This window comes from Eutrigla gurnardus (genome assembly GCF_963514095.1).
Source record: "Eutrigla gurnardus genome assembly, chromosome: 19".
Taxonomy (NCBI): domain Eukaryota; kingdom Metazoa; phylum Chordata; class Actinopteri; order Perciformes; family Triglidae; genus Eutrigla; species Eutrigla gurnardus.
The window spans coordinates 1,654,153-1,677,713 of NC_139930.1; the positions used below are offsets into that span (position 1 = coordinate 1,654,153).

The 23,561-nt window shown below is 43.8% G+C and overlaps 1 protein-coding gene and 1 long non-coding RNA gene across 2 annotated transcripts in view; one reads left to right on the forward strand and one right to left on the reverse strand.

Annotated features, from left to right (window-relative positions):
- LOC311029360 overlaps nt 1-21,964 on the forward strand; it is a 200,993-nt gene extending 179,029 nt beyond the window's left edge. The window contains exons 2-3 of the long non-coding RNA XR_014598870.1: nt 21,357-21,892; nt 21,924-21,964. This is a non-coding gene — a long non-coding RNA (uncharacterized lncRNA). The remainder of the gene's footprint in view (nt 1-21,356; nt 21,893-21,923) is intronic.
- The window catches only part of nrg1 (neuregulin 1), a 67,659-nt gene that overhangs the window by 8,211 nt on the left and 35,887 nt on the right, over nt 1-23,561 (reverse strand). The window contains exons 5-7 of the mRNA XM_084034435.1: nt 19,636-19,738; nt 18,441-18,594; nt 18,224-18,345 (exon numbers count right to left, since the gene is read on the reverse strand). Of these exons, the coding sequence (XP_083890561.1) occupies nt 18,224-18,345; nt 18,441-18,594; nt 19,636-19,738 (379 nt within the window). The remainder of the gene's footprint in view (nt 1-18,223; nt 18,346-18,440; nt 18,595-19,635; nt 19,739-23,561) is intronic.

A 23,561-nucleotide genomic window follows, 5' to 3' on the forward strand; every position in this document is an offset into this window, starting at 1 on the left:
CACTGATGGCAGAGGCTGTCAGGCCAACTGCCTCGGATCTCCCCCACACTGAGTCTCCTCCTCCCTGGCCTTCATACATCCATCCTAGACTAGCCTAAATGGACAACTCCCTCCCCCACATTCATCCCTTCCTCACATCTATCCATGCACTCAACATCCCTTACTTCCTCATTTTATTCAACCTTTGTAGCATTGCATGACTGTGATGTGATCCATCCATCCATCCATCCATCCATCAATCCATCCATCGTCTTCCGCTTATCCTGTATTCAGGGTCGCAGGGGTGCTGACAGGACGCCAGTCTATCACAGGGCCGACATGTAGAGACAGACAACCATTCACACTCACATTCACACCTACAGCCGATTTAGAGTCATCAATCAACCTATCCCCATCCTGCATGTCTTTGGACTGTGGGAGGAAGCCAGAGAACCCGGAGAGAACCCACGCTTACACGGGGAGTTTATTTAATCCAGTGGTTGATGGAAATAATTTTTATTTAAAGCTCTGGTCTACGATTTGAAAGATTTGTCAATTGAGCCAAAATTGATCCAATAGTACAGATTTTCCGATCCAATCCTTGCTCACTCTGCTCGCGTCCCGACTCACTTCCGGTTTGAAACTACAAGCAGACAAGATGCCTGTTGCCCTGGGGCCTGTACTACGAAGCGAGTTCAACATACCCAGGTTATCTTTCAGAGATCCAGCTTAAGTAACCCTAACAAAGGCAATCGGAGATAAGCGGTCACACGAAGCTGGTTATCAACTCGTTAACTCAACCCAGGGTTTACCTGTCCAGCTATGAGCGCGTGCACATGAAAGAGGCGGCGTTTGCAGCATTTGACCAATCACAAACATGGATCAGTCTACGGCAGCGGAGCGGTGTATTTCACGTACGAGGAGCGAACCATAATTATACAGAAATACGAAGAAGTTAAACATATAATGCAGGCAAAAAGCAACAGTTTCATCCGCCAAATGCAGGAAGGACAGCTGGCAAAAACTCACCGACTGTGTGAAGGCGGAAGTCATATTAATAGTATTAGTAATAGTATAATATGACTTCCCCATCATGAGGCCACTAGTAGACTGATTGAATGACAGCAGTAACTTCGCTGATAGCTCAGTGGTAGAGTTACCGCCCCAAGAACCGAGGCTCCTCGCAGCGGCCCTGTTTCAAATCCACCCTGTGGCAGTCTTTTAAATCATGTCGTCACTCTCTCTCGTCCCTTTAAAGGAGAAATCCGGTCATTTTTTACCCCATTTCCGTTGTCCTCAGGGTCATCCCGACTTATTAGAAGCAAAAAACCCGACAAAAATTGACGTTGCCTAGCCCGAGATCTGTACCTGCCTGGCAGCCTTCCAGACTCGCTCCAATGCTAACCCATTGGGGCACGTTATATCTGCTTTCCTGGGCCTCAGAAAACAATTCCAAGACCTATGCAACACAGGTTGGGTCCGTACGAGACACCACGGCGCTCGTTTAGCTCAAATAGTGTTGCAAAACAACATAAATATGTGTGTTTTAGCATGAAGTTACTCACCTCAAATCACCCCGTAGACATTAGCAGTAGATAGCCGAGCGCCTGTCGTCCCTCCCAGTCACCGCAGAAACGAAAACGTTTTCCTCGTAGTTTTGATTTTGTATCCATAAAGAAACGACTGAGCAGTGCAGTCGTCCTGTCCGTAATAAATCCAGGAAGCTGTTACGTCCATATGTATGACTATGTTACAACATAGCAAAGATAGCTTACAGCTAGTAATGTGCCGGGCACTCGTCCGTCCCACTCACCGCAGAAACGAAAACGTTTTCCTTGTAGATTTTGTATCTATAAAAAAACGACCGAGCTGCGCAGTCGTCCTGTCCGTAATAAATCCATGAAGCTGTTATGTCCATATGTATGACTATGTTACGTTATGTCCATATGTATGACTATGTTACAACATAGCAACGACTGCTTACAGCTAAACAGTAGCCGAGAGCCAAAAGTCTCGCGCAAGTTCCCGTCTCCCGACGTCCTCACTCTGGAGCTGTTTTCAAGCCAATACAGTGACAAACTTCTTTCCATCGAGCAGTACCGTCATGTCCATATGACAGTGTAACTAGCGCTAGCCTACATAGTAAGATTGCTTAGCCTGTGTGACAGTTGAACCTGCTACAAAGACAACAAATCTTGCGCAGTCTCAGTAGGCTAGTTGTGTTGACAGCACGAGTGGGAGTCGCGTGTCGCGTGTGCAGACTGCAGTCTCTCATCAACAGAGTGAGATCAAAGTGACCCTCGCGCGACTGTCCAAGATTTTTCACTGTACTGGCTTGAAAACAGCTCCAGAGTGAGGACGGCAGACGGGAACTTGCGCGAGACTTGCATTGTTTTGGCTCCAGGCTACTGTTTAGCTGTAAGCAGTCGTTGCTATGTTGTAACATAGTCATACATATGGACATAACAGCTTCATGGATTTATTACGGACAATGACGACTGCACTGCTTGATCGTTTCTTTATGGATACAAAATCTACGAGGAAAACGTTTTCGTTTCTGCGGTGAGTGGGACGGACGAGCGCCCGGAACGTTACTAGCTGAAGCTATCGTTGCTATGTTGTAACATAGTCATACATATGGACGTAACAGCTTCCTGGATTTATTACGGACAGGACGACTGCACTGCTCGGTCGTTTCTTTATGGATACAAAATCAAAACTACGAGGAAAACGTTTTCGTTTCTGCGGTGACTGGGAGGGACGACAGGCGCTCGGCTATCTACTGCTAATGTCTACGGGGTGATTTGAGGTGAGTAACTTCATGCTAAAACACACATATTTATGTCGTTTTGCAACACTATTTGAGCTAAACGAGCGCCGTGGTGTCTCGTACGGACCCAACCTGTGTTGCATAGGTCTTGGAATTGTTTTCTGAGGCCCAGGAAAGCAGATATAACGTGCCCCAATGGGTTAGCATTGGAGTCTGGAAGGCTGCCAGGCAGGTACAGATCTCGGGCTAGGCAACGTAAATTTTTGTCAGGTTTTTTGCTTCTAATAAGTCGGGATGACCCTGAGGACAACGGAAATGGGGTCAAAAATGACCGGATTTCTCCTTTAACTCTTATGAGTTCCGCAATAAAAGGCCAAACATATAACTTTAAAATAATGAATTTGTTGCTTGTATGTATTCTTATAACGTGGTTTATGACAATATCATTCTTTCAGCTCCAATCCCGGCGGTGTAAAGCGGACTTGGGAGCAAATCAAATAAATATAAAAACATAATTCAAAGTGGTAAGTAGGCTGTACGCTGACAAAGAAAAGTCTTTCCCTCCGATGAGAATCTGTATCTCTCATATAAAACATCATCAGGGACAGAAAAAGTGTTTTGCCCGTCTCTGAACACTCTATAGTTCTCCTACGAGACCCCCTCACGATCCACCGAGCTTCCTTTTAACATTTACATTTACATTTAGGTCATTTAGCAGACGCTTTTGTCCAAAGTGACTTACAATAAGTACATTTGTCAAAAGAAGGAAACAAAGAAACCACAACGTATCATTGCCGATAAAGTTAGAGCTAAAAATAGAACAAGTGTTAGGTCCTCATCTGAGTAACGTAGTACGTTAAGAGCGACAGTGCTATGATCAGAGTGCTATAGGTAAGGTTTTTTTTTTTGGGGGGGGTGTTAGTGGGTCATGCATGTAGAGTCGAGGTGAAGTCTGAACAGGTGAGTCTTGAGCCTTTTTCAGAAGATGGCAAATGACTCTGCTGTCCTGACATTAGTCGGGAGTTCGTTCCACCACTGAGGCGCCAGAACAGAGAAGAGTCTGGACTTTGCTGAGCGACATTTGTTTGATTTCAGCGATGGTGGTATCAGCCAGCCAACTGAAGTAGAGGAGCGAAGTGCTCGCTTCGGGGCGTGAGGTTTGACCAGTGTTTGAAGGTAGATGGCGTTCTGGATACGCTGCAATGGTTTAATTGCAGAGGCCGGGAGTCCGGCCAGGAGAGAGTTGCAGTAGTCAAGGCAAGAGATGACCAGTGCTTGGACCAGGATTTGCGTTGCATCCTTTGTGAGGAAGGTCCGAATCCTGCGGATATTGTAGAGGGCAAATCTGCAGGATCGGGCCACAGCAGTGATGTTGGGGGTGCAGGATAGTTGGTCATCGAGGATTACACCCAGGTTCCTCGCAGTTGACGACGGCAATACTGTGATGCCCTCGACAGTGACCGACAGGTCCATGCGAGGGCAGTCTTTCCCTGGGATGAAGAGGAGTTCGGTTTTATTCAGGTTAAGCTTGAGGTGATGTGCAGTTGTCCAGACAGAGATGTCAGCCAGACAGTCCGAGATGCGAGTTGCAATGTGATTGTCAGAGGTTGGAGGAAAAGAGAGGAACAGCTGGGTGTCATCTGCGTAGCAATGGTAGGAGAATCCATGCGATGTGATAACAGAACCTAGTGATCTGGTGTATAGTGAGAACAGAAGCGGTCCTAATACTGAGCCTTGAGGGACACCCGTGTCCAGAGAACAGGGTTTGGACATAGAGCCATTCCATGTGACCTGAAAGGTGCGATTTGTCAGGTATGATGTAAACCAGGTGAGAGCAGAGTCAGTTATGCCAAGTTCTGCCAGAATGGAGAGGAGGATTTGGTGGTTGACTGTGTCGAATGCAGCAGATAGGTCGAGGAGAATGAGAACGGAGGAGTGAGATGAAGCTCTGGCGTCTCGCAGGGACTCGGTCACTGTGAGGAGGGCTGTCTCAGTGGAGTGAGCAGTCCTGAATCCTGATTGATTAGGGTCAAGGAGGTTGTTCTGCGAGAGATAGGATGACACACTGCATGAAAAGTGGGATTTTCGTCAGTTAGCGGCCCTGTAAATTGACGTGGAAGTTCAGGTTTACGACTGCAAACGGCAATTTGCAGGAAACACCGAAAACTGACGTAAATTGCCGGGAATTGACGTGGGCCTTGCTTGGCAGTTGTCCCCCCATGACCCCCCTCCCCGTAATCCTAGGGGAGGCTTTAACATGTAAATGAAAATGCTGTGAGCTATACAAATGCAAATCAGGGTAGCAGGGGGAGTTTTCCCCCAGGTGACATTTTTCTGAAAGGTGTTAACTTAATTTCATCTTCATTCAAAGATATAACTTCATTTCATCTTCATTCAAAGATACACAAAACAATTTGCTTCAACAATTACTTTTAATCAGGCTTTGCCACAAAGGTAAAATGTACATTCATGCAAACAACATCACAGTCTCCTAGAGCTCAACCACTGTGCATAGTGGCATGACTACAGTGACCCTTTCTTTGGTCTTGCTTAAATGCACAGTGGATGTGTTAACCACACATCTCCCAGCAATGCGCTCAACAGGCAGAAATGATGCTGGGTATGACGTGTCTGTTCCCTGCAAGCTCCAAACTTCTATTGGCTTTCCATAAAAATGTCTGTCTGGATGGGGATGAAGCCAGGAAACTTGCGCAGTAACATGTTTAAATGCAGTACCTTTTGACACAACATTAACAACTATAAACTGCTTTATAATGGCTGGTCGTAGTTCTGCTAGAGGGTCAAGGATGGGTTCATAGATCATAGATCTCGGCTGTGTTCGAAATGCCATACTAACGTCCTACTCGTACTTAATTGTGACGTAAATTTGAGTACGTAGTGCGTTCACATACAATAGTATGTGAATTTGTGTACGCGAGAAATGCCCGGATGTATACTGCATTGGCAAGAATTTCTGAGTACAGCGGACCTTGCTAAATCTACTCAACTTCCCAAAATGCATTGCGGCTCGTCTGACTTCACAAGTTTTGGATAATGGCGGACGACTGCGGTGATTCTGGCGAGGAGCCCGACACAAACCGCGTACACATGTAAGTATACTGTAACATGACTTTTATGTTTCCAGCTGACTTTTAAATCGTACTGATAATGAACGTTACTTTATTGTTGTTGGCATTGTACGTTAACGTTACGAATCGAAGGTCCTTCCAGCCGGCTAGCCTACTGACGTTAATTTACCATTTAGGGGTTAGCGAGCGCAAGCGAAGCGGAAAATGTGCCGTTTTTACAGACGTTAACTAATAATATAGTGCTTATGTTAAACCGTGGTTATATATTTACTAACGGTGATTAATAACGCCGTGCACCATTGTCCGTTAAAGGGAAGGATGCAGACACCGGGCGCCTCATTCAGTGGGGGGAACTATGAGGAGACGTTCACGTTCACCGGCAGGAGGGATGCTGCTCTGAGAGGCTTCACTTAAGAAAATGTGGTTTAAATGTTATAATTCTTATATCCAGGACTGTTGGAGACTCTGAGGATGTCCCAGGACTGCTGGAGACTCTCAGGATGATTGCGGTAAGAATATGTTCGGTGACTGCTAGCTAAGCTAAAATTAGCAAAGCAAGCCCAAGCTAAAAGTAGCTTAAAAGCTAATAGTCCAAGCTAAAAGTAGCATAGTAGCCTTGTAAAAGAACAAGAGAGAGGAACCAGTGTAACGTTAAGTTGCTTTGTTAAGTGTATGTTGTTGGTCTTTTACAGGAAGCAGTACGCCGTCTTCACAACTCGGAGACGAATTGTAGGCGCTACGAACCGGAGCAAAGATACTATTTAAAGAATATGCTTTCATTCTGCTGTATAAGGAAATAGATGCGTTAACAGTAGATACCGATCTTAACTGTTCATTTTGTTTTCACAGACGAACATCGCCTCATAACGAAGCTGTGACCTCTTACTTGCTCGGAGCTTTGTCCGCAAGTCCGGATTTCTATGACGCTGATAGTGACGCCATTGTGTGTAAGTAACTTTTACTGTTTTCTTCTTCCTTGTTTTAATTTTACTGTGACTTAAGTTTTCTTATTCATACCACTCATTTAATTGTTTTCCAGCTGCCTGTAAGACATACTTTGAAACGGTACGCAGGAGCTTCAGACACACACAGCCTGATCTCACATCGCAGGCGGAAGCTGTGAAGAGGTCAGCTCGGAGTCGTTCCAGGAGAAAGAGGGTAAGACTTATTAGATTTATTAGATCCGTTTTTGGTCAATGTGACCAAACCTACCTAAACCTATTTTCAGGTGCATTAATAGATGTGTTGTGTCCATGCGCAGTGCATCGCGCAGTACTGATTGAAGCGAGACGGAGTGTGCTTGCTGGCGATGAGGTGGACCGTTGGAAGTGCGCCACCACAGACATGATGTCTGATGAGGAGGACGGCGTCGTTGGCGGGGTGTCTGGATGGATTGTGCGACCTCCATCCTCTCGTAGCCAGGAGCTCACTGAGCTCTGTGTGACTCTGCAGTCGCGATTAGAGAAGACTCCCAAGTACAGGGCCACGCACAGCAGGCGGCTGTAAAATTGACCAAATTCGGACAGAATGTCGCCAGTTCATTTGTTTGTTGTGTGGGCAAATTTGTACAGTTGTGTGTTGTGTTGTCAATAAAGCTCTTTCTTTGAATACTTCCTCCTGGCAATTTTTCCTTTCCTCAATAAATTCATTCATATTTATATTTATAAATATATAAATAAATAAAAATAAATATATGTGTGTGTATATATATGTATAAATATACATATATATATAAACATATATGTATATATATATATGTGTGTATATATATATATATATATATATATATATGTATATATATGTATATATATATATATAGTGATAGATCTGCTAACCAATCACTAGTGATTATTCTTGTTTAAAGGAGTCATAACCTGGTTTTATACGTATCCAGCCCCCCTTGGATCGCTTTGGATCAATTCGTAAAACTTATTAGAAAAAAAAAAAAAAATTTAATCAAACATTGAGCTTGTTCTGACCCTTTTTCGTACCGCGATTTTATCACGCGAGATTACGCGCGAGGTTTTGACTGGTCCGGATGTGCATTGTATAATATGTAATGAGGCGCGCGTTGATTCGCCGCAGGAAGGACAGAGCCGGGGGGGCTTGCCTGCATGCAGACTCGAAAACATAATGGCGGCGCTTCGGCGATTTCAGGTAGCGGACGGGGCGGGGTTGGGTGGTGAAAGAGGGGTGGGCTTATGCAAGTAGCCGCCACGGTGACGTCACCGAAGGCGCAGAATCAAAATCTCGTGCTTTAGGAATGCACACCCTTGTGTGCTATTCCTGTTCGGAAAAAGAGCAGAAGCGAAAAAACGGCGCCACTTTCAAACTCCAGCCTTTCAGGCAAGTTTCAACTGAGGTCAAACACAGATATGCATGTTTTAACAAGAGAAATTGCGATTTCCTGGTGATGACTCCTTTAAAAGACCCAGTGTGACCAATATTAACACATCTGCCAACGGGGGTGGGGTTTACATTTATAATGACCAGATCTGCCAACCAATCACGAGCGATTATACTTGTTTAAAACTAGTGGTTTCATCCAATCCTGAGTGAGGATATTCAAGCCATCTCTGGCCAGGCGGGGTTTCGCCGCTATTCATATGCTAATTAGAGCCTTCGCTGTGGTTCGTTTCCGACAATTTTCGGCACAGACGAATGCGGCGTTCGCAGCCTGTAAATTGTCGTTAACTCCCGAAAATTAGGGAGATTTTCGGGCGTTTACAGGGACGAAAATCCGACTTTTCATGCAGTGACAGTTGGTTGTAGGCGGCACGTTCCAGGGTTATAGAGAGGAATGAAAGAAGAGATACACGTCTGTAGCTTTGGATGTCAGTAGCATCTAGGGTGGGGTTTTTAAGGAGGGTCTTCACGGTAGCTGTCTTAAAATCCGCTGGAATGACACCTGAGGTGAGGGAGGAGTTGATCAGGGTGGTGAGGAATGGCAAGATGTCGTGTGAGATGTCCTGGAGAAGAGAGGAGGGAATCGGGTCAAGGGAGCAGGTGGTGGCACGGTTAGATGTAACAAGTGCGTGAACGTCTTCAGAGGTGAGGGGGCTAAAGCTGGTAAGACCATCAGAGTTATGAGTTGGGGGAGATGTCTTCTGGGAGGGAATAGGCGTGAATGAGGAGCTGATGTCATTTACTTTCTTGGTAAAGTAAGTTGCAAAGTCATCGGCAGTAAGGGAGGAAGGGGGGGGGAGGGGTAGGAGGGGTGAGGAGGGAGGAGAACATGGAGAAGAGTTTCCTGGGGTTGGAGGCGGAAGAGTTGATCTTTGCCAGGTAGAAGGCAGATTTAGCTGCCGAAACAGTTGAGGTGAAGTCAGAGAGGAGGTGGTGGTAGTTTTTCTTTCTTATCCGTGCACCAAGAGAGCTGATTGGTCAGTCGGCGGTGTGTTTCTCCACGTTGATCTCTTATCAGGAACATAACCTGCTCCGGAGCAGGTTAGCTCCACAGCGTAAGTTACCATGGCAATCTACCCCGGTAAGAAGTGAACCAGCGTTGTAGGACGGAAAACCCTGAGTTAACGCTTAAGTTACCTCGCTAAGCACAAATCCTGCTTCGTAGTACAGGCCCCTGGTACCACTTTACAGTCTTGTAATTGTCTTGCAGAGCAATTGGTGAGCAGCGTTATTCAGGCATTTGAAGACTAATTTGACTGAGTGTAAAAAAATACAATTAGCAAAACTTGAGCTCTCCATTCATTTTTATATTCAGGAGGTTTGTTATACAGGTTTGATACAGACACCCAGGAAAATACTCGATACCATTTGACAAAAATGAAAATGACAAAAAAATTAAAATAAAAAAAAAAAAGTTTTCTTTCTTTTGGGTTTTAGATGGTATTTATTTGTAAAAAGAAGCAGACGGGTAAAGTTTCATCGGCAGGCTGGAGTTGGCCCGTGGGCCTGCAGTTGAATAAGCCTGCATTCAAGGATGCAAACACAGCCGAGTCTCAGTGTGCTGAGGGGTATTCCATCAAACTCGCTAAGCGCAAAGCCGGGCTAATTTCGATAAGCCTCGCTACCTTTAGCGAGAGTTGCGTTCCATCAACGTGACTTGAGGCACTCTCCGCTAAGTAACCATGGGAATTTATCCGACCAAACTAGCCTGCTCCGGGGCAGGCTAACCATCAGGCTTACTTTAGCGGGGGTTTCAGAGAAGTCTGTCTGTCGGAAACAACTGTACCAGCAGAAGGTTCCGCCAAGCCTAGTCCTCGTGATTTCGTCACGTGAAAGACCAAAAATTACCAAAATTACATATATGAAGTACAAACAGACTATATTTTCATCAAGCGTCTAAGAATACATGCTTGCATGGGCGTAGCGTACGCCCATGCAAGCATAGACATGTCCCCCGCACTTCCCGTATCTGTGCCCTCTGTCCCCCGCACTTTTTACAGCCATTACAACCCTTCAATTCATTTTAACACGTGGAAGCGTGTTTTTCCGAGCCGCCTTCGAACACACCATGAGCAGGCAGAGCCAGGCGGCAAACACCGCTGTCGTGTTGTGATTTCAATCACACAGACATTGATTCAGATCTTGTTCACCATGTTGAGCAAACCAGCAGCCAAGAGGCAAAAAACCTTACTGTTTTTCCAAACAAACCATGTAAGTTGAGTATTTCTGTTGCATGTAGATAATGTTTAGCTCAATGATGTCTAATTAATACATGTCAATATAGGCCTATCAAGTTAAGCTAGTTAACAATTGTTAACTGTTAGTTATGTTGAATCGCTTGCTAGGTGCGGTGGTAGTAACTAGTTACATTTACTCCTTTACATTTTCTTGAGTAACTTTTTGGATACATTGTACTCTTGAGAGTTGTTGAGAGTTGTTTTGTTTTACTGCAAAATACGTTTTACTTTTACTTGAGCAATATTATTCTAAAGTAACAATACTCTTACTTGACTACAATTTTTGGCTACTCTACCACCTAGAAATATACCCACTCCTCCTTAATTTCTGCACAGAACTTGTGCTCACTATTGTTTTGCACATATTTTTTTAATCTTTATATAATAGAAAGAGCAGCGTCAGGGAGGAGAAAGTGGACCAGAGGCCAGCAAGGATGATCATGCAGGGTCACAGGTGTGAAGAGAATATAACTAGCTGAGAAAAAATATAGATAGCATAAAAGTGACTTTGCGATTAATTTCGACAGCTATGTCACCACTACTATTCTTAATTTTATTTATAAATTTTGCTGCGCACATTTATTATCTGGCTACTTACCCTGTAGATGTTAGAGAGTCATTCTGTGTCAACTCAGCTTTAGATTTTAGATTTTGACTTTAGATTTTGATAGTATATAATTCTAAAGAACTAAAGTCGGTCCCCTGGTGCTGTGCTGTTTGTAGTTATGTGGTTCTTTAGCCACTAAGGAGAGGTGCAATTGAATGCGAGAGGATGATAAATCACTCAATAGACCTCAGAACAATTTGTCCCCCTCACTTCTGAAATGATGGCTACGCCCCTGCATGCTTGCAGTTAAAAAAATATAAATGAATCGTTTATTTTGTTTAAGACCGACTGTCCATATCATTATTTAAAGCCCCCAGTTGGGTGAGTGGTGATGCTCCTGCCCCTGAACGTGGGCATCTCAGGTTCCGGCGAGGACATCTCATGTGTGTTTTTTTTTTTTTGTCTGTATAATTGTCTTTAGATCAGAGAATTAGACCAACATTTTACTTTAACTATGATAAATATGTCATACAATTTCCCCAGAACCCAAATATAACTTGCAAAAACATGATAGGCATTAAGATGTTATTATTAATAGCATGATATAGATCCCAATGACAAAGGCATTGCTGCATGCAATTTTCAGCCACATAAATTCCTTTCAGGTGTGTTCATTAATAGGTTCATTGAATGTGTTCATTGAATTGTTGAGATAAATGAGTTGGTCAATGTAGATGCATTTACTAGGCCTATCTAAAAAAAAGAGAGAAGAGAGAGAGAGAGAGAGAGAGAGAGAGAGAGAGAGAGAGAGAGAGAGAGAGAGAGAGAGAGTGTTCCGGCCAAAGAAAGAAGTTTCACAAAATTCCATATTCAGGAATTGAACCATGGCCGGCCGCGTGCGGAGCCGGCACGTTACCTCTACACTATCCTCACGTTCGAGAAATAGTCGTCAGTGTTATACACACGACACGTTAACCTGGCTTGAATTAGCCTCAACAAGGCACGGCTGAAATGCGTTAAAGGAATGGGTTTAGCCGCAAGTGGAAGTTGCCGTTAGTTCTAACCAGGCTTAACTAGGTAAGCGCCGCCTTAATTAGCGAGTTTGGTGGAATACCCCTCTGGTCACGCACCCTGTTCTAAACGGTATGATGGAAAGATGGTCATCCAGCTCAGATCATTGATCTGGAAAAGCTGAGCTGACTGGGAAAGAGAATGCTAAAGCAAATTGAGGGGAAGTGAGGTCCTTTGACTATGAATCTACTGGATGACAAACCTGCACTAAACCTTGGTTAGACTTCAGGTATGGCTGAAGCAGCTGGGCTAAATCAATATTATTGCTGGAGAAAATCTGCTGGCATAATGGGAGCTGGTTGATAGACTGATGAAGCTACCTGAGAGGGTGGTGCTGCTGTGGTCAATGCGTAATGATTATTACCTGCTGGAAAACCTTTTGGAAATGATGATGGGGCTGATATTGGGGAAGCATCGAGACAAGAAAAAGACTGGAAGGAATGGAGTAGGAAGCAGACAACCACCTAAGTGAGTGATGGGGGCCCTTGACTCACTGGGTGGGGCTCTTGGATTGGTGTGTTGGCTGACGTATTTGGAGGAGTGGAAGCTGTATTGGTTGTGGGATAAAAATGCATGGGGACATTGCGAAGACTGACAAGAAGCCATCAGATGGCCCTTGCATCTTTGAATTTTTGCAAGTGAAGAACGTCCCCATATATTGACTGCTGTGGGGTGGATCTGTCATCGACAGGTGATTGACAGAGAGCGGCACCCCGAGCGGCAACCTCACTGCATCTGGCTCCATCTGGCTTCTGGGGGGAGCTGATAACAAATGTAGCTTTTATAATTCAAGATACACTTTATGGCTAAGTGGTAATGTGGAAGTGACGTCACTGAAGCAAGGCCATGGTGGTGAACTGTCAATCAACAGGGAGCCCCGCCCCTAAAGGATCCTCTGCGTTATGGTCTGTTTGACTCTAAATGGACCATTATTTACTCAATGAACATCATGCTGGATTGAAGAAGATTTAAAACTAGCGTGTGAGACCATGAACTCATATTTAAAACTTTTACTGAGATAATCAATGAAGTCAGAATTAGGGCAATTTTCATGCACATAAGTGCAGGGCAGCGAGGCCAATAACAGGGTTACTGCGTAACCATTACTATGTAATAATAACGTCAGTAACATTTCTTATAGGCATATAGGAGTTTTGAGCAATCCATGCGAGCGAGTCCACTCTTCCAGTCTGGCCGGGTGAATCACTGAGCATTATTTAGCACCGTAACTTGTTTTTAACCACAGAAAAGTAAAATGCCTGTCTGCAGCTCCCCCCAGGGGAGCCAGACGCCAGACGTACTTGACGCACATGCGGTAACAAGCGAAGCAGGGCTCTGAAGACAACGAGAAGCGGGATGCCGACAGCAGTGTTTCCCACACATTGACGAGACTATGGCGCGACGCCATAGTCTAATTTAGGCCGCCATAGTCCCGATGTTCGCCCAAAATTATTTCATCAAGGCAAATGGACTTAACTGGCGGCTCTAATGATCGGCCTAAACAGGAGGGCAGCAGCGCTTATTGGTTTGGCTCATCAACGTTCTGTTTTCCCCCGTCGCCATGGCAAGGCGTCCCCCGCGCCGACCCACCCCCCCCTCAGCTGGCGAGTTTGACGGCGCGTATAGCCCCGTTCACATACGTCGCTACTCGCCCGTCACTCCTCGCCCGTCACTCCTCGCTTTCTGAATGCTGAATTGCTGAATTCTACTCGCTGGCACAAAAAAAAATCACTGCCGCCGGCGGCTAGTTTCAAGCGGCAACTGTAACTCTCTGTTGACGTCAACTTTCAATCATCTCTATTCTACATTCTGATTGGTACTCGCTTCACTCGCATCGCAGAAAGTTAAAGTTATTTTCTCTCCGTCCCCGCCCACATCGCATCGCCTGTCCTGGCCACATTCCGCTAGAACACGTTCACATTGTGGCGACGTATGTGAACGGGGCTTAAGTCAAAACCAAAACAACAAGGAAGTCTGAGGAATATTAACCCACTTATATTATTATTAATAATAATAATAATAATAATAATAATAATAATAAACTAATAGTTTAACGGCTCAGCACTGTGTTTTAGTCATTTTTGTTTTCATCTTTTCTTGAATGCTTAAACAACTCAACCCCATTTAGTATGTCAACATTTGGATCAGAACCAGCAGTTTGTAAGAAATTGGTCAGGAAACGATATGTCATATTTTGTTTCTCAAAATTCACCAAATTGACGCATTAAAATTAAATTATATAAAATATGATTTGCATTTTTCTTTATATCATAAGGAAGATAGCATTTGATGTTACGTAAACCGTAGATAGAACCTATTCAGAGGGAAATTCAGCTTCTCAGAAGAATTGCCGCTTATCAATTAATCGATCATCGATCGATAAGATGAAACAACTATCGATTAATGAATTACTCGATAATTTGCATCCCTAGTATGAGCCAATAAATAAAAGTGAATATTTTTTAGAGCCCCCCCTATAGGTCTGTTTACTACTATTTTACATGGCACGATAGGCTGCACAACACATTATGATTATTATCGGCCTGGTTTAATAAGCAACACAATTTTATATGATAATAGGGTGTCCTCCACCGAGTCACTATCAGCCAGGGGGTCCTTGGCCTGAAAAACATTGAAGACTGGTGCTGATCTAGAATGATATTCCATCCTTCTGGGTCTGTTGTGGATGTGTGGAGGATTTACTGCATTGTTGTTAACTGTAAATGAGACAATTTTGACTTCAGAGCTTTAAATAGCACTGATACATTTTTGTCTGAATTAAGCCAGAAAACAGTGGCATCATATCCTATTAAATATTCAGACGTGTATCTGTTTATAGGCGTGTGCCTTCATGACTCTAGCTTTTCTTTTTGTGACTCAAGGTTCAAATTTATCAACAAATTACCTTGTTCTTTAAGGCAAGTCCCTGTCGAAGTTGGGTGTGTCTCAGCACTTCTTTGAACAGGCACTTAAGTCTTTGCTGCCACAGGTGGCATTCAGACGACCTCGGCTGCCCTGTGTGGCACTATTCTCCGCCAATGACATCACCAAGACAGTGTCAGACATAACAGTGGTGCTCCAGTCATTAGTCCAGCTGCAGAGACAGGGAGGTGGTGGTTTAGATGGAGACAAACTTCAGACAGGCCTCTGGACCATCACATGAATATATTAGGGTCAAATTCCTGTCCCTGAGCCTTTGACTGCATTTTATTCCAGTTTGCTTCGATCCCCATTAATTCTGTTTTATTTATGCAGCAGTCAATATATATAATTAGCAACTGGAACTCCTTTCAAATGTACAAGTATATATTCAGCCAATCAGTATTGAGCCTGAATGAGCCAACATTTAAGAAAGTAGACCCAATGAAGATACTGTCATGCTTTCAATAGTTTTTATTCAGCATGTGTTCATGTTCCTGGTGCAACATAGTCTACTGAAATGGAGCAATAGAGCATGTTGGAGGGTTCATGTTAGCAGCTTTCAGTCTGTTTGCAGCAAATGTCTCACTGGAGTTGTGCTCTGACAGAACTGAGATTAAGAGCTTGTCCATCCAGAGGCGGAAAATAGTTCCATGTAATGGAAGTCTGCTCTGTTGAACAGCAGATCTTCGAATTCTCTTTTGCATATTTTAAGTGTGTGACATTTTTATTTAAAGTCCCAGTCGGCAAGGCCGGCGGATCGAGGGTACTCTTGTCAGATTTTGAATGTTTACAACTCTCACGCTCTCACGACCACCGAGCTCCTTCCCCTGGACTTCGTGCCCTTTGAACTCCCTTAGATCACGCCACCTTTGAAACACGGGTCCGATGTTGACTCTGGTTTTATCATGAGCACCGTCACCATCGTTCTTTTTTTCCTTCTTTTCCACCGGTGATTTCTTTTCCTTGGTTGTTTTGGACCTCCTCGTTTCAGTTTTTAACGAGGAATTGGAAGCCTGTTGCTACTTCCCTCCGCCTCCCCCCTGTGATAGTGGAACAACCCGAGGGGGGAGGGGCTCGGTGTGTGCACGAACACAGCCCTGCGTGCTGATTGGACAGGATGATCCGGGCGCTGTCGATTTCTGCAAAACAAACAACAGGCTCTACATGCACGTAGAGGCGCGCTTTTTTTTCTAAAACCGGATGATTCATGTTGTTCTATCGGAGCATAGTGTCGGCTTCAGTGTATATGATCAAAAAAACGTTGCCGACTGGGACTTTAAGAAAATGTGTTCGTCAGAGATCCGAGTGTCCGAAGTAGGCTATCTTACCTTGATGTAGTTTTAGGTGTAGTAGAATATTTTACTTAAGCAAAGTACTGTTACTTTAATTTCTTTAAGCAAGGGGGGGGGGGCTTATGACAAAACCAAAAGTACATTTCTCTGTACAGGACGTTTGCAGCATGTGTATACAACTGACTAACTGATAAGTATAACAGCATTCCTCAGTGTAGCTTTACAATAACTATCCATAAGAGGGCAAAACTCTGAATATTGTACAAAACCCAGGACAAAAACAACACTACGGTGCATGCAATCAACATTATTTATTTTGCTTTTTTATATATCTGACACATATAAGTGTAAGTATGTTTTTATATACACACACACAATATAGTTTATTCAGGATATTTGGGATTTCTACATACACACTTGAATTGTATATCCGAGTGCTAAGGTAGAGTTGGTGTAAAGTGTTTTTTTTTGGATCACACATGTGAGAGACCCAGTAAGAGTGGAGCTGTTGTGGTTCACTGCATCGTGTGTCTGAGTAGCTAGCTTCGAATCTACAGACTATGCTGCAAGTTGAAAAGTACAAAAACCTAAACTTGGAAAACAACAACAACAACAAAACATTTTTTGTTGCCCCTGTCAGGGGAAGGTTTGCGTTAATTGCGTTGATGACGTAGCCTCGGATGACGGCATCTTGTCCAAGCAGCTGTCCAGCGCCAAGCAGTATTAAAGGCTTCATCCTCTTTGACGTGTTTGATGTCTTGCATTTAATTATGTTAGCGCGTTGGTTGCATTTCATTTGTAGGAACCAAAACTGTGAATCGTGTGTCTGTTTCGATACCCGGTAGAACCGGCTACATTCAGTCAGTGCTTGATGGTACGTTTCACGATACCCAGCCTTACTGGTAAGTATGTATATTTTTAAAGATAATTTCTTGTTAAATTAGTTACATAACTTGTTGTTATATATGACAATAGAGGTTTTTGAGTTTTTTTCCATTGGCTCACATTTACTCCAGTTAGCATGTATAATAAAGAGTAGTAAAGAGTACTAGAGAGGTTGCTTGTGTCGGTAAAGGCTTATTCACGTTCTCACTCCCAACTCATTCAAAAGTGATGCTTGGTTACTGCCCATCGGCGTCAAGTTATGACACTCTACGTTCCCATCGAGGGTCAGTTAGGGTGAATTTATGGTTGTTTCATGCATTTTGTAATTCATTCATTTCCATCTTTATATTTTAGGTAATAGTTGAGGAAAAGAGCATGGTCAACCGAAACTTGACCATCATGAGAGAAAATAAGACAGAGTTGAGTTTTAGTTTCATAGGACATGAATAGCGGACTCCTGGGTGAAAGTCCTCTGTTTATTTTCCCAGGCAAGCAGACATCTCACTCTTCGATACTACACCAGTGACCTTCTACTATGAAGCAGGTAGGTTCACATTGGAGTCGGTTGAAAGCTGGAGATTTGCGTTGCATACGGATGTGAAGGCTGCATCTGTGCGTTGGCATCAGATGGCGAGGGGCATTGACGAGTTGGGACACCTCGGTGCATCACCACTGATTCAAAAACATGGAACCTGACCCAGGAATGAGTGGTTTTCTTTCTCTTACTTCTGTGGCTATGTGAACAGATAAATGGGCTGCTGTTTGTGGCTAGGCTCTTCACATTTAATCCTTTGATTCATACAAGGTTCATCATAAATCATTGTACTCATCTTTTTTTGCTCCTCATTTACTCCTTTGTGTGTTTAGTGGTTAAGTGTGTCGTTGAAAGGTTAACTTAATATTCCATCTATAAAGAGCTTGATCATTTGTTTTGTGTTTATATGGTTGCATCTCCTGACTGATTCAAATCAAATCACTTACTGATCAGAAAAAAATGACCCAATCTGTTTGAAGTTCATTCTTACCTTTGGCTGGAGATGTCGGTGAATGTGGTTGGTTCATGCGCTGATGAAGCACTTTTAGTTGTAGAGAAGGTTGTTTCAGTCTCCCTCTTAGCTGTATGATGCAAAGTTGTCCCATTACATTGCTATGAAAAGAGAAGGAGAAAACAGTTTGACAATTGATGTGCAGATTTAACTGGTTGTGACACCTTTTATATGATAGGAACAAGTTAGCGCATACATTGATACGTTGTAAATCTCGAAGAGGCAAGTTAGGAATCTGACGTCCTCTGGCTGAGGTTGTCAGGTTGGGGCCAACTCCCGTATTTGTATTGTTGTTCCTCTTATTCCTCAGGCTCTGCCTCAGACGGTCATGGAGCTTCTTCCTCTGCTTCCTGTTTGTGAAGAAACAAAGATTGTGACGCAGCTCAGAAGGACAACATGTCTGAGGGGAAAGTACCTGAATGAAGTCATCTACCCCGATTTCATCTAATATTATGGCTTGACTGTAGTCATGGTGATTGATCGTTTTTACATGTTCAGGTCAGAATAATACACTTAAAGTCCCAGTCGGCAACGTTTTCTTGATCATATTCACTGAAGGCGACACTATGCTCCGATAGAACATAAATCATCCACTTTTAGAAAAAATGCGCGCCTCTACGTGCACGTAGAGCCTGTTGTTTGTTTTGCAAAAAAACAACAGCGCCCGGATCATCTTGTCCAATCAGCATGCAGGGCTGTGTTCGTGCACACACAGAGCCCCTCCCCCCTCGGGTCGTTCCACTATCACAGGGGGGAGGCGGAGGGAAGTAGCAACAAGCTTCCAATTCCCCGTTAAAAACCGAAACGAGGAGGTCCAAAACAACCAAGGAAAAGAAAACACCGGTAAGAAAAGAAGGAAAAAAAGCAAGATTGCGACGGTGCCCGTGATAAAACCAGAGTCAACATCGGACCCGCGTTTCAAAGGTGGCGTGATCTAAGGGATTTCAAAGGGCACAAAGTCGAGGGGGAGGAGCTCGGTGGTCGTGGGGGATCCACCGCACTTGCTGACTGGGACATTAACAATGTTGTAATTACTAACCCTAACATCTCGGCTCATCTGGATCGGCTGAATCTTTTTCTTATCTGGTTACTTTATATAATTGTCTTAAGGAGGTTAATACGTGGGTGTCTCACAGTCAACCAATCAATCAATCAAGTCCAGGTAGCTTCTCAGTGGATCAGAACATAACTTCAACAGCTATTAGACATTTTTACAGACATTTGATTTACTTTTAAATCGTGTACTTGCTTTACTTAATCATGACTGATATTTTGGAACACAACACAGTTAATAGTTGAAGAGATTTGGGGGAATTTATTGGGCACCTTAATGAAATCGGGGAGTATATCTTTAAATCATAAATTACATTGAAAAATGTGACATAAATTACTTTGTTTTGCAGTAGGCAACCACACACATGATTCCAACGACCAGGAGTGCAATGCAGATTCCTGTTATTGTTAAAATGCGTTTCTGATACAGCTCCTCAGCTTCTGAAAAAGAGAACAGTCCATTCTTAAAACTTCAGGGGAACACATACAGACAGATACATACATGAAGACCCGAGCCATAAGAAAAGTCATTGTTGGGCGGACGTTTTTACATCTGCCATTTGCTACCAACAGTCCAAATGCATCCTTGTGTTAGAAGTAATACTATATATGATATTGACATGATTGAATCTACATTTCATTCATTCATAGCAGACAAACATGACATGGTCTGCTATGAGTTGAATGTCATCAAACTCATAAAACCTGTGTCCCTTTAATATGACGATCAGATCAGGATCAGATCAGGTGTCATGAGTCATTGAGGTAATTTAGAAACACATTATTAAATAGTAATAATAATAATAATAAGAAGAAGAATTTAAGGGTATCCTGGTCAAAAATGTTATTTTATGTTTGTCCTGTGTTGAAAAGAGATCATTGTGACTTAAGATATTTTTTAGCTCTTAGATAAATATAAGCACTATTTAATCAATATTTGTATTAGCTTCATACAGTTTATGCCGTATTGATAAGCCTATTAAATCCAGCCATCAAAGACAAATGACTAACATACAACACACCAAAATCCAACTTTCATGATTCCTGCTTCTTGTCAAATATCATCTCTTCAGGAATGATTCACCACTTACAGAAGTTTTCATATTTTAAAATTTAGGAGACAGTAGTACATTCTCTTAGGGTACAACTAAGTATAATGGTCACATGATGTCTTTCAGGTGAGATCTCATCCATTGGCCTGGTCCCTCCCCTTTTCTTTTTTTTCCCGATGCAAACAGAATGTGTATTTGGATATTATGCACCAAATCGTATTTTTTCAAATCAAACAATTCAATAAGAATACCACTAAGCTAAAATGGTCTTTATGTAAGAACAGAAACTTACCTATCTTATCTAATGAGCCCATTTAGATTCACTAGCATAAATCAACTTTACCATGGGAGTGTGGCCCTACATGCAATTTAGCAGTGCAATCAAAAAACAAACTGCTCACTAAAAAAATAAGTATCAGTTTTACATAAAGCAGCTTCAGAGAGGGGTTCTTAAATTTGTGCTAGTGCCGAAAATGGTTTGATGAATATGTTGTCAGCCATGGTGGAGTAGCTGAAAGGACCCAATTGGCTCCATGCAGTAGTTTTTAAATCAGTCAAAAGCTATACAAATACAAGTACAGATACTTGTGTTCAAAAGAAGTAGAAGTACTGATTCAACTTCTTGATTAAATTAAAAGTAAAAAAAAAAAGTACAGGCTCTTAAATGTAATCAAATCAGTAAAAGGTATCCATATGAAGGACATTTCTACTAGCTGTGTTTTGCAAAGCTAACTGAACGTCACATTGGGCCCTAGTTTCGTAGACCAGGCGTAGTCGGCAACGCCGACAGGGTGTGGCCGCCTAGACTTTTCAAGTTTTGTGCACCGTGCAGGCTAGCGCAGGCACTCCTCCCACTCACTCCCAAGTGGGAAAGAGGGAGGAGAAGAAGGCGTGAGCGGGAGACGAGGAGGAGACAAGGCGTGGAGTGGGATTAATACAGCCGATTCAGATCTTCACCAATCAAATGAGCTCCTCTCCTCACCTTTAATGCGCCAGGTGAGGTTCAGTGCAAGTTTCGTCACTTGACAACCCAATGACAGAAGCAGCGCCGCCGCTCCCACCACGCTCATCACGCGCTGTGCGTGCGTATAGTCATAATAATTATAATGCCGATATTATATCACTATAGAAATTGTAGGCACATTTTAGGCATGTCTATCACAAAACAGGGTCAGGGCGCAAAGCAGTAGACATAATAGTGGCGAGAACCCGGTGCCTGCATGAGCCGGCCGGGCCATTCATTATCATCATCACCGTCTTCATCATCTGCGCTCCACAGCTGCACCGGATTCCCCGTCCAACACCAGAACGGCGAGACACCGGGACCTCGCGGGCCGCTCAGACCAGCTGCAGCCCCAACTCCGGTTCCAGCTCGCGGCAAAGTTGCGCGTTTCTCCGGACACGGACAGGCTGCCGAGGCGCGAGACCAGGCACGAGCTGCTATATATTTTTTTTACGATTTTTTCAGGCATAGACGCATTTTATTAGCAGTGGATAGATATGAAAAACAGGAGAGAGAGAGGGAGATGTTTTGGTCCGAGAGGTCCAAGTTTCAGCTGTGTTAATTCAGTCAGGCTGAGTTTCCGTTACGCGTGCCATCCGCCTTTGATCTGACGTCAGATGTGACAGTGTCACAGGGCAGGGCAGTAAGATTGGTTATTTTAATTGCATTTTTTACTTGAGTTCATATTGCATGCTTTTACTTGTGTTGTGCTTTTAATTATTTATTGTGTTTAAGTTTTAGTGCATGTGTATGATTTTACTGCCTGCCTGTGAACCCACTACTTAGCGTTGAGTAGCTGCACCTGGAGGTCCCGCCCTTTCTCCCCAACAGGCCAATCAGCAGCAGGAGAGAGGGTCCCCTCAGACACAAATACGACGGAGGTACGGAGAGGAAAGGGGGAAAAACTAACACGCAAGAGGGACGCCACAGAGACGAGAGGACGGCTCGAGGAAACGAAACAATACGATATTGAAAGGTCGGAAGACGCCGAGTGGCTGGTGACGAGGCGAGACAGCGAGAGCACCGTCGGCGAAGGAAAAGACCCAGAGCGTTGCAACCCGACATACTCGCAGCGGCAGAGCATAGCGCTCTGCCTGGCGGGTGACTCCCGGACGCCGACTGCGGGGAGTAGCCGAGGCGCCTGAGTGGCACCTGAACAGCACCTGGCGTGACGACAGAGCCTGAGCCGCTTTTCGTAACCGTTCTCCCTCCAAATAGACTCACTCTCTCTCAGTTTCTAAGGACTATTTTTAATGTGTGTAGTTGCGTTTAGAACCTGGTTTTAAAGCCTTTTAAGGGTTTTATGTTCTGTGGTCTTTTTATGAAAAAGAATTCCCTGTAATAAATTATTGTAGTGCACCGGCATAACTTGTTCCGTCCTTTCTTTTGATCACTGTCAGTGTGCTCCCCCCGATATTTTCACCAGAACCTGTGTCCCATTTAAAATAACCTCCTTGCCTTAAATTATTACCATATCTCACCTCCCCCTCCTTACAACAGGACAATCTATATAGATATAAATTCACGTGTTGATTCAATTAGTTGCATTAAATAGTGCTTGTTGTGATTATTTATTGCATTTAAATGTGCCTGGAACTGTGGAAACCTGCCTGTGAGGTCTTGATGACTGCGCGCCGGTGAGCCAAACTGCCACTCCGCCAGCTGTAATTCGCCTTGCGCCGAGAGTAGACCAGGTTGGAGCTGGTGGGCTTTCGGCGCAGTCTCGGCGAGGCTTTTTGCCACGAAACTTCCGCTGCGCCAAGCTGAATCTGTGACGCCTCCCCCTGCTGCGCCGCCACACCCATCTTGGCGCAGGCAATCCACCAAACTGCCAAACTGACCATGTGCAAGGCTGCACTGGTCGAAACTTGCATTACGCCGGCTCCGCCACCCTGCGCTGCGCCACGAAACTAGGGCCCATTATATTAATATGACAAGATCCCCCTCAAATACATTAAAACTAGAGTAGAACGTATATAATAATACCAACGTTTGGTCAATGGATTCCAACGCTCTAGGTTCTGTTACAGCGTCAGTGTAGGATGTCAAGAACATTAACTTGCCGACTCATCTGACTGTCAGGTGACTAATTATTCATGTGACTAAAGTGAGTTAGAAGTCACATTAAGTGCTGTGATCAAAGTCAAAGTTGACTTTTTGTTTCAGACAGGACATGGACAGCAGTCTCCTGGGTGAAAGTCCAAAACGA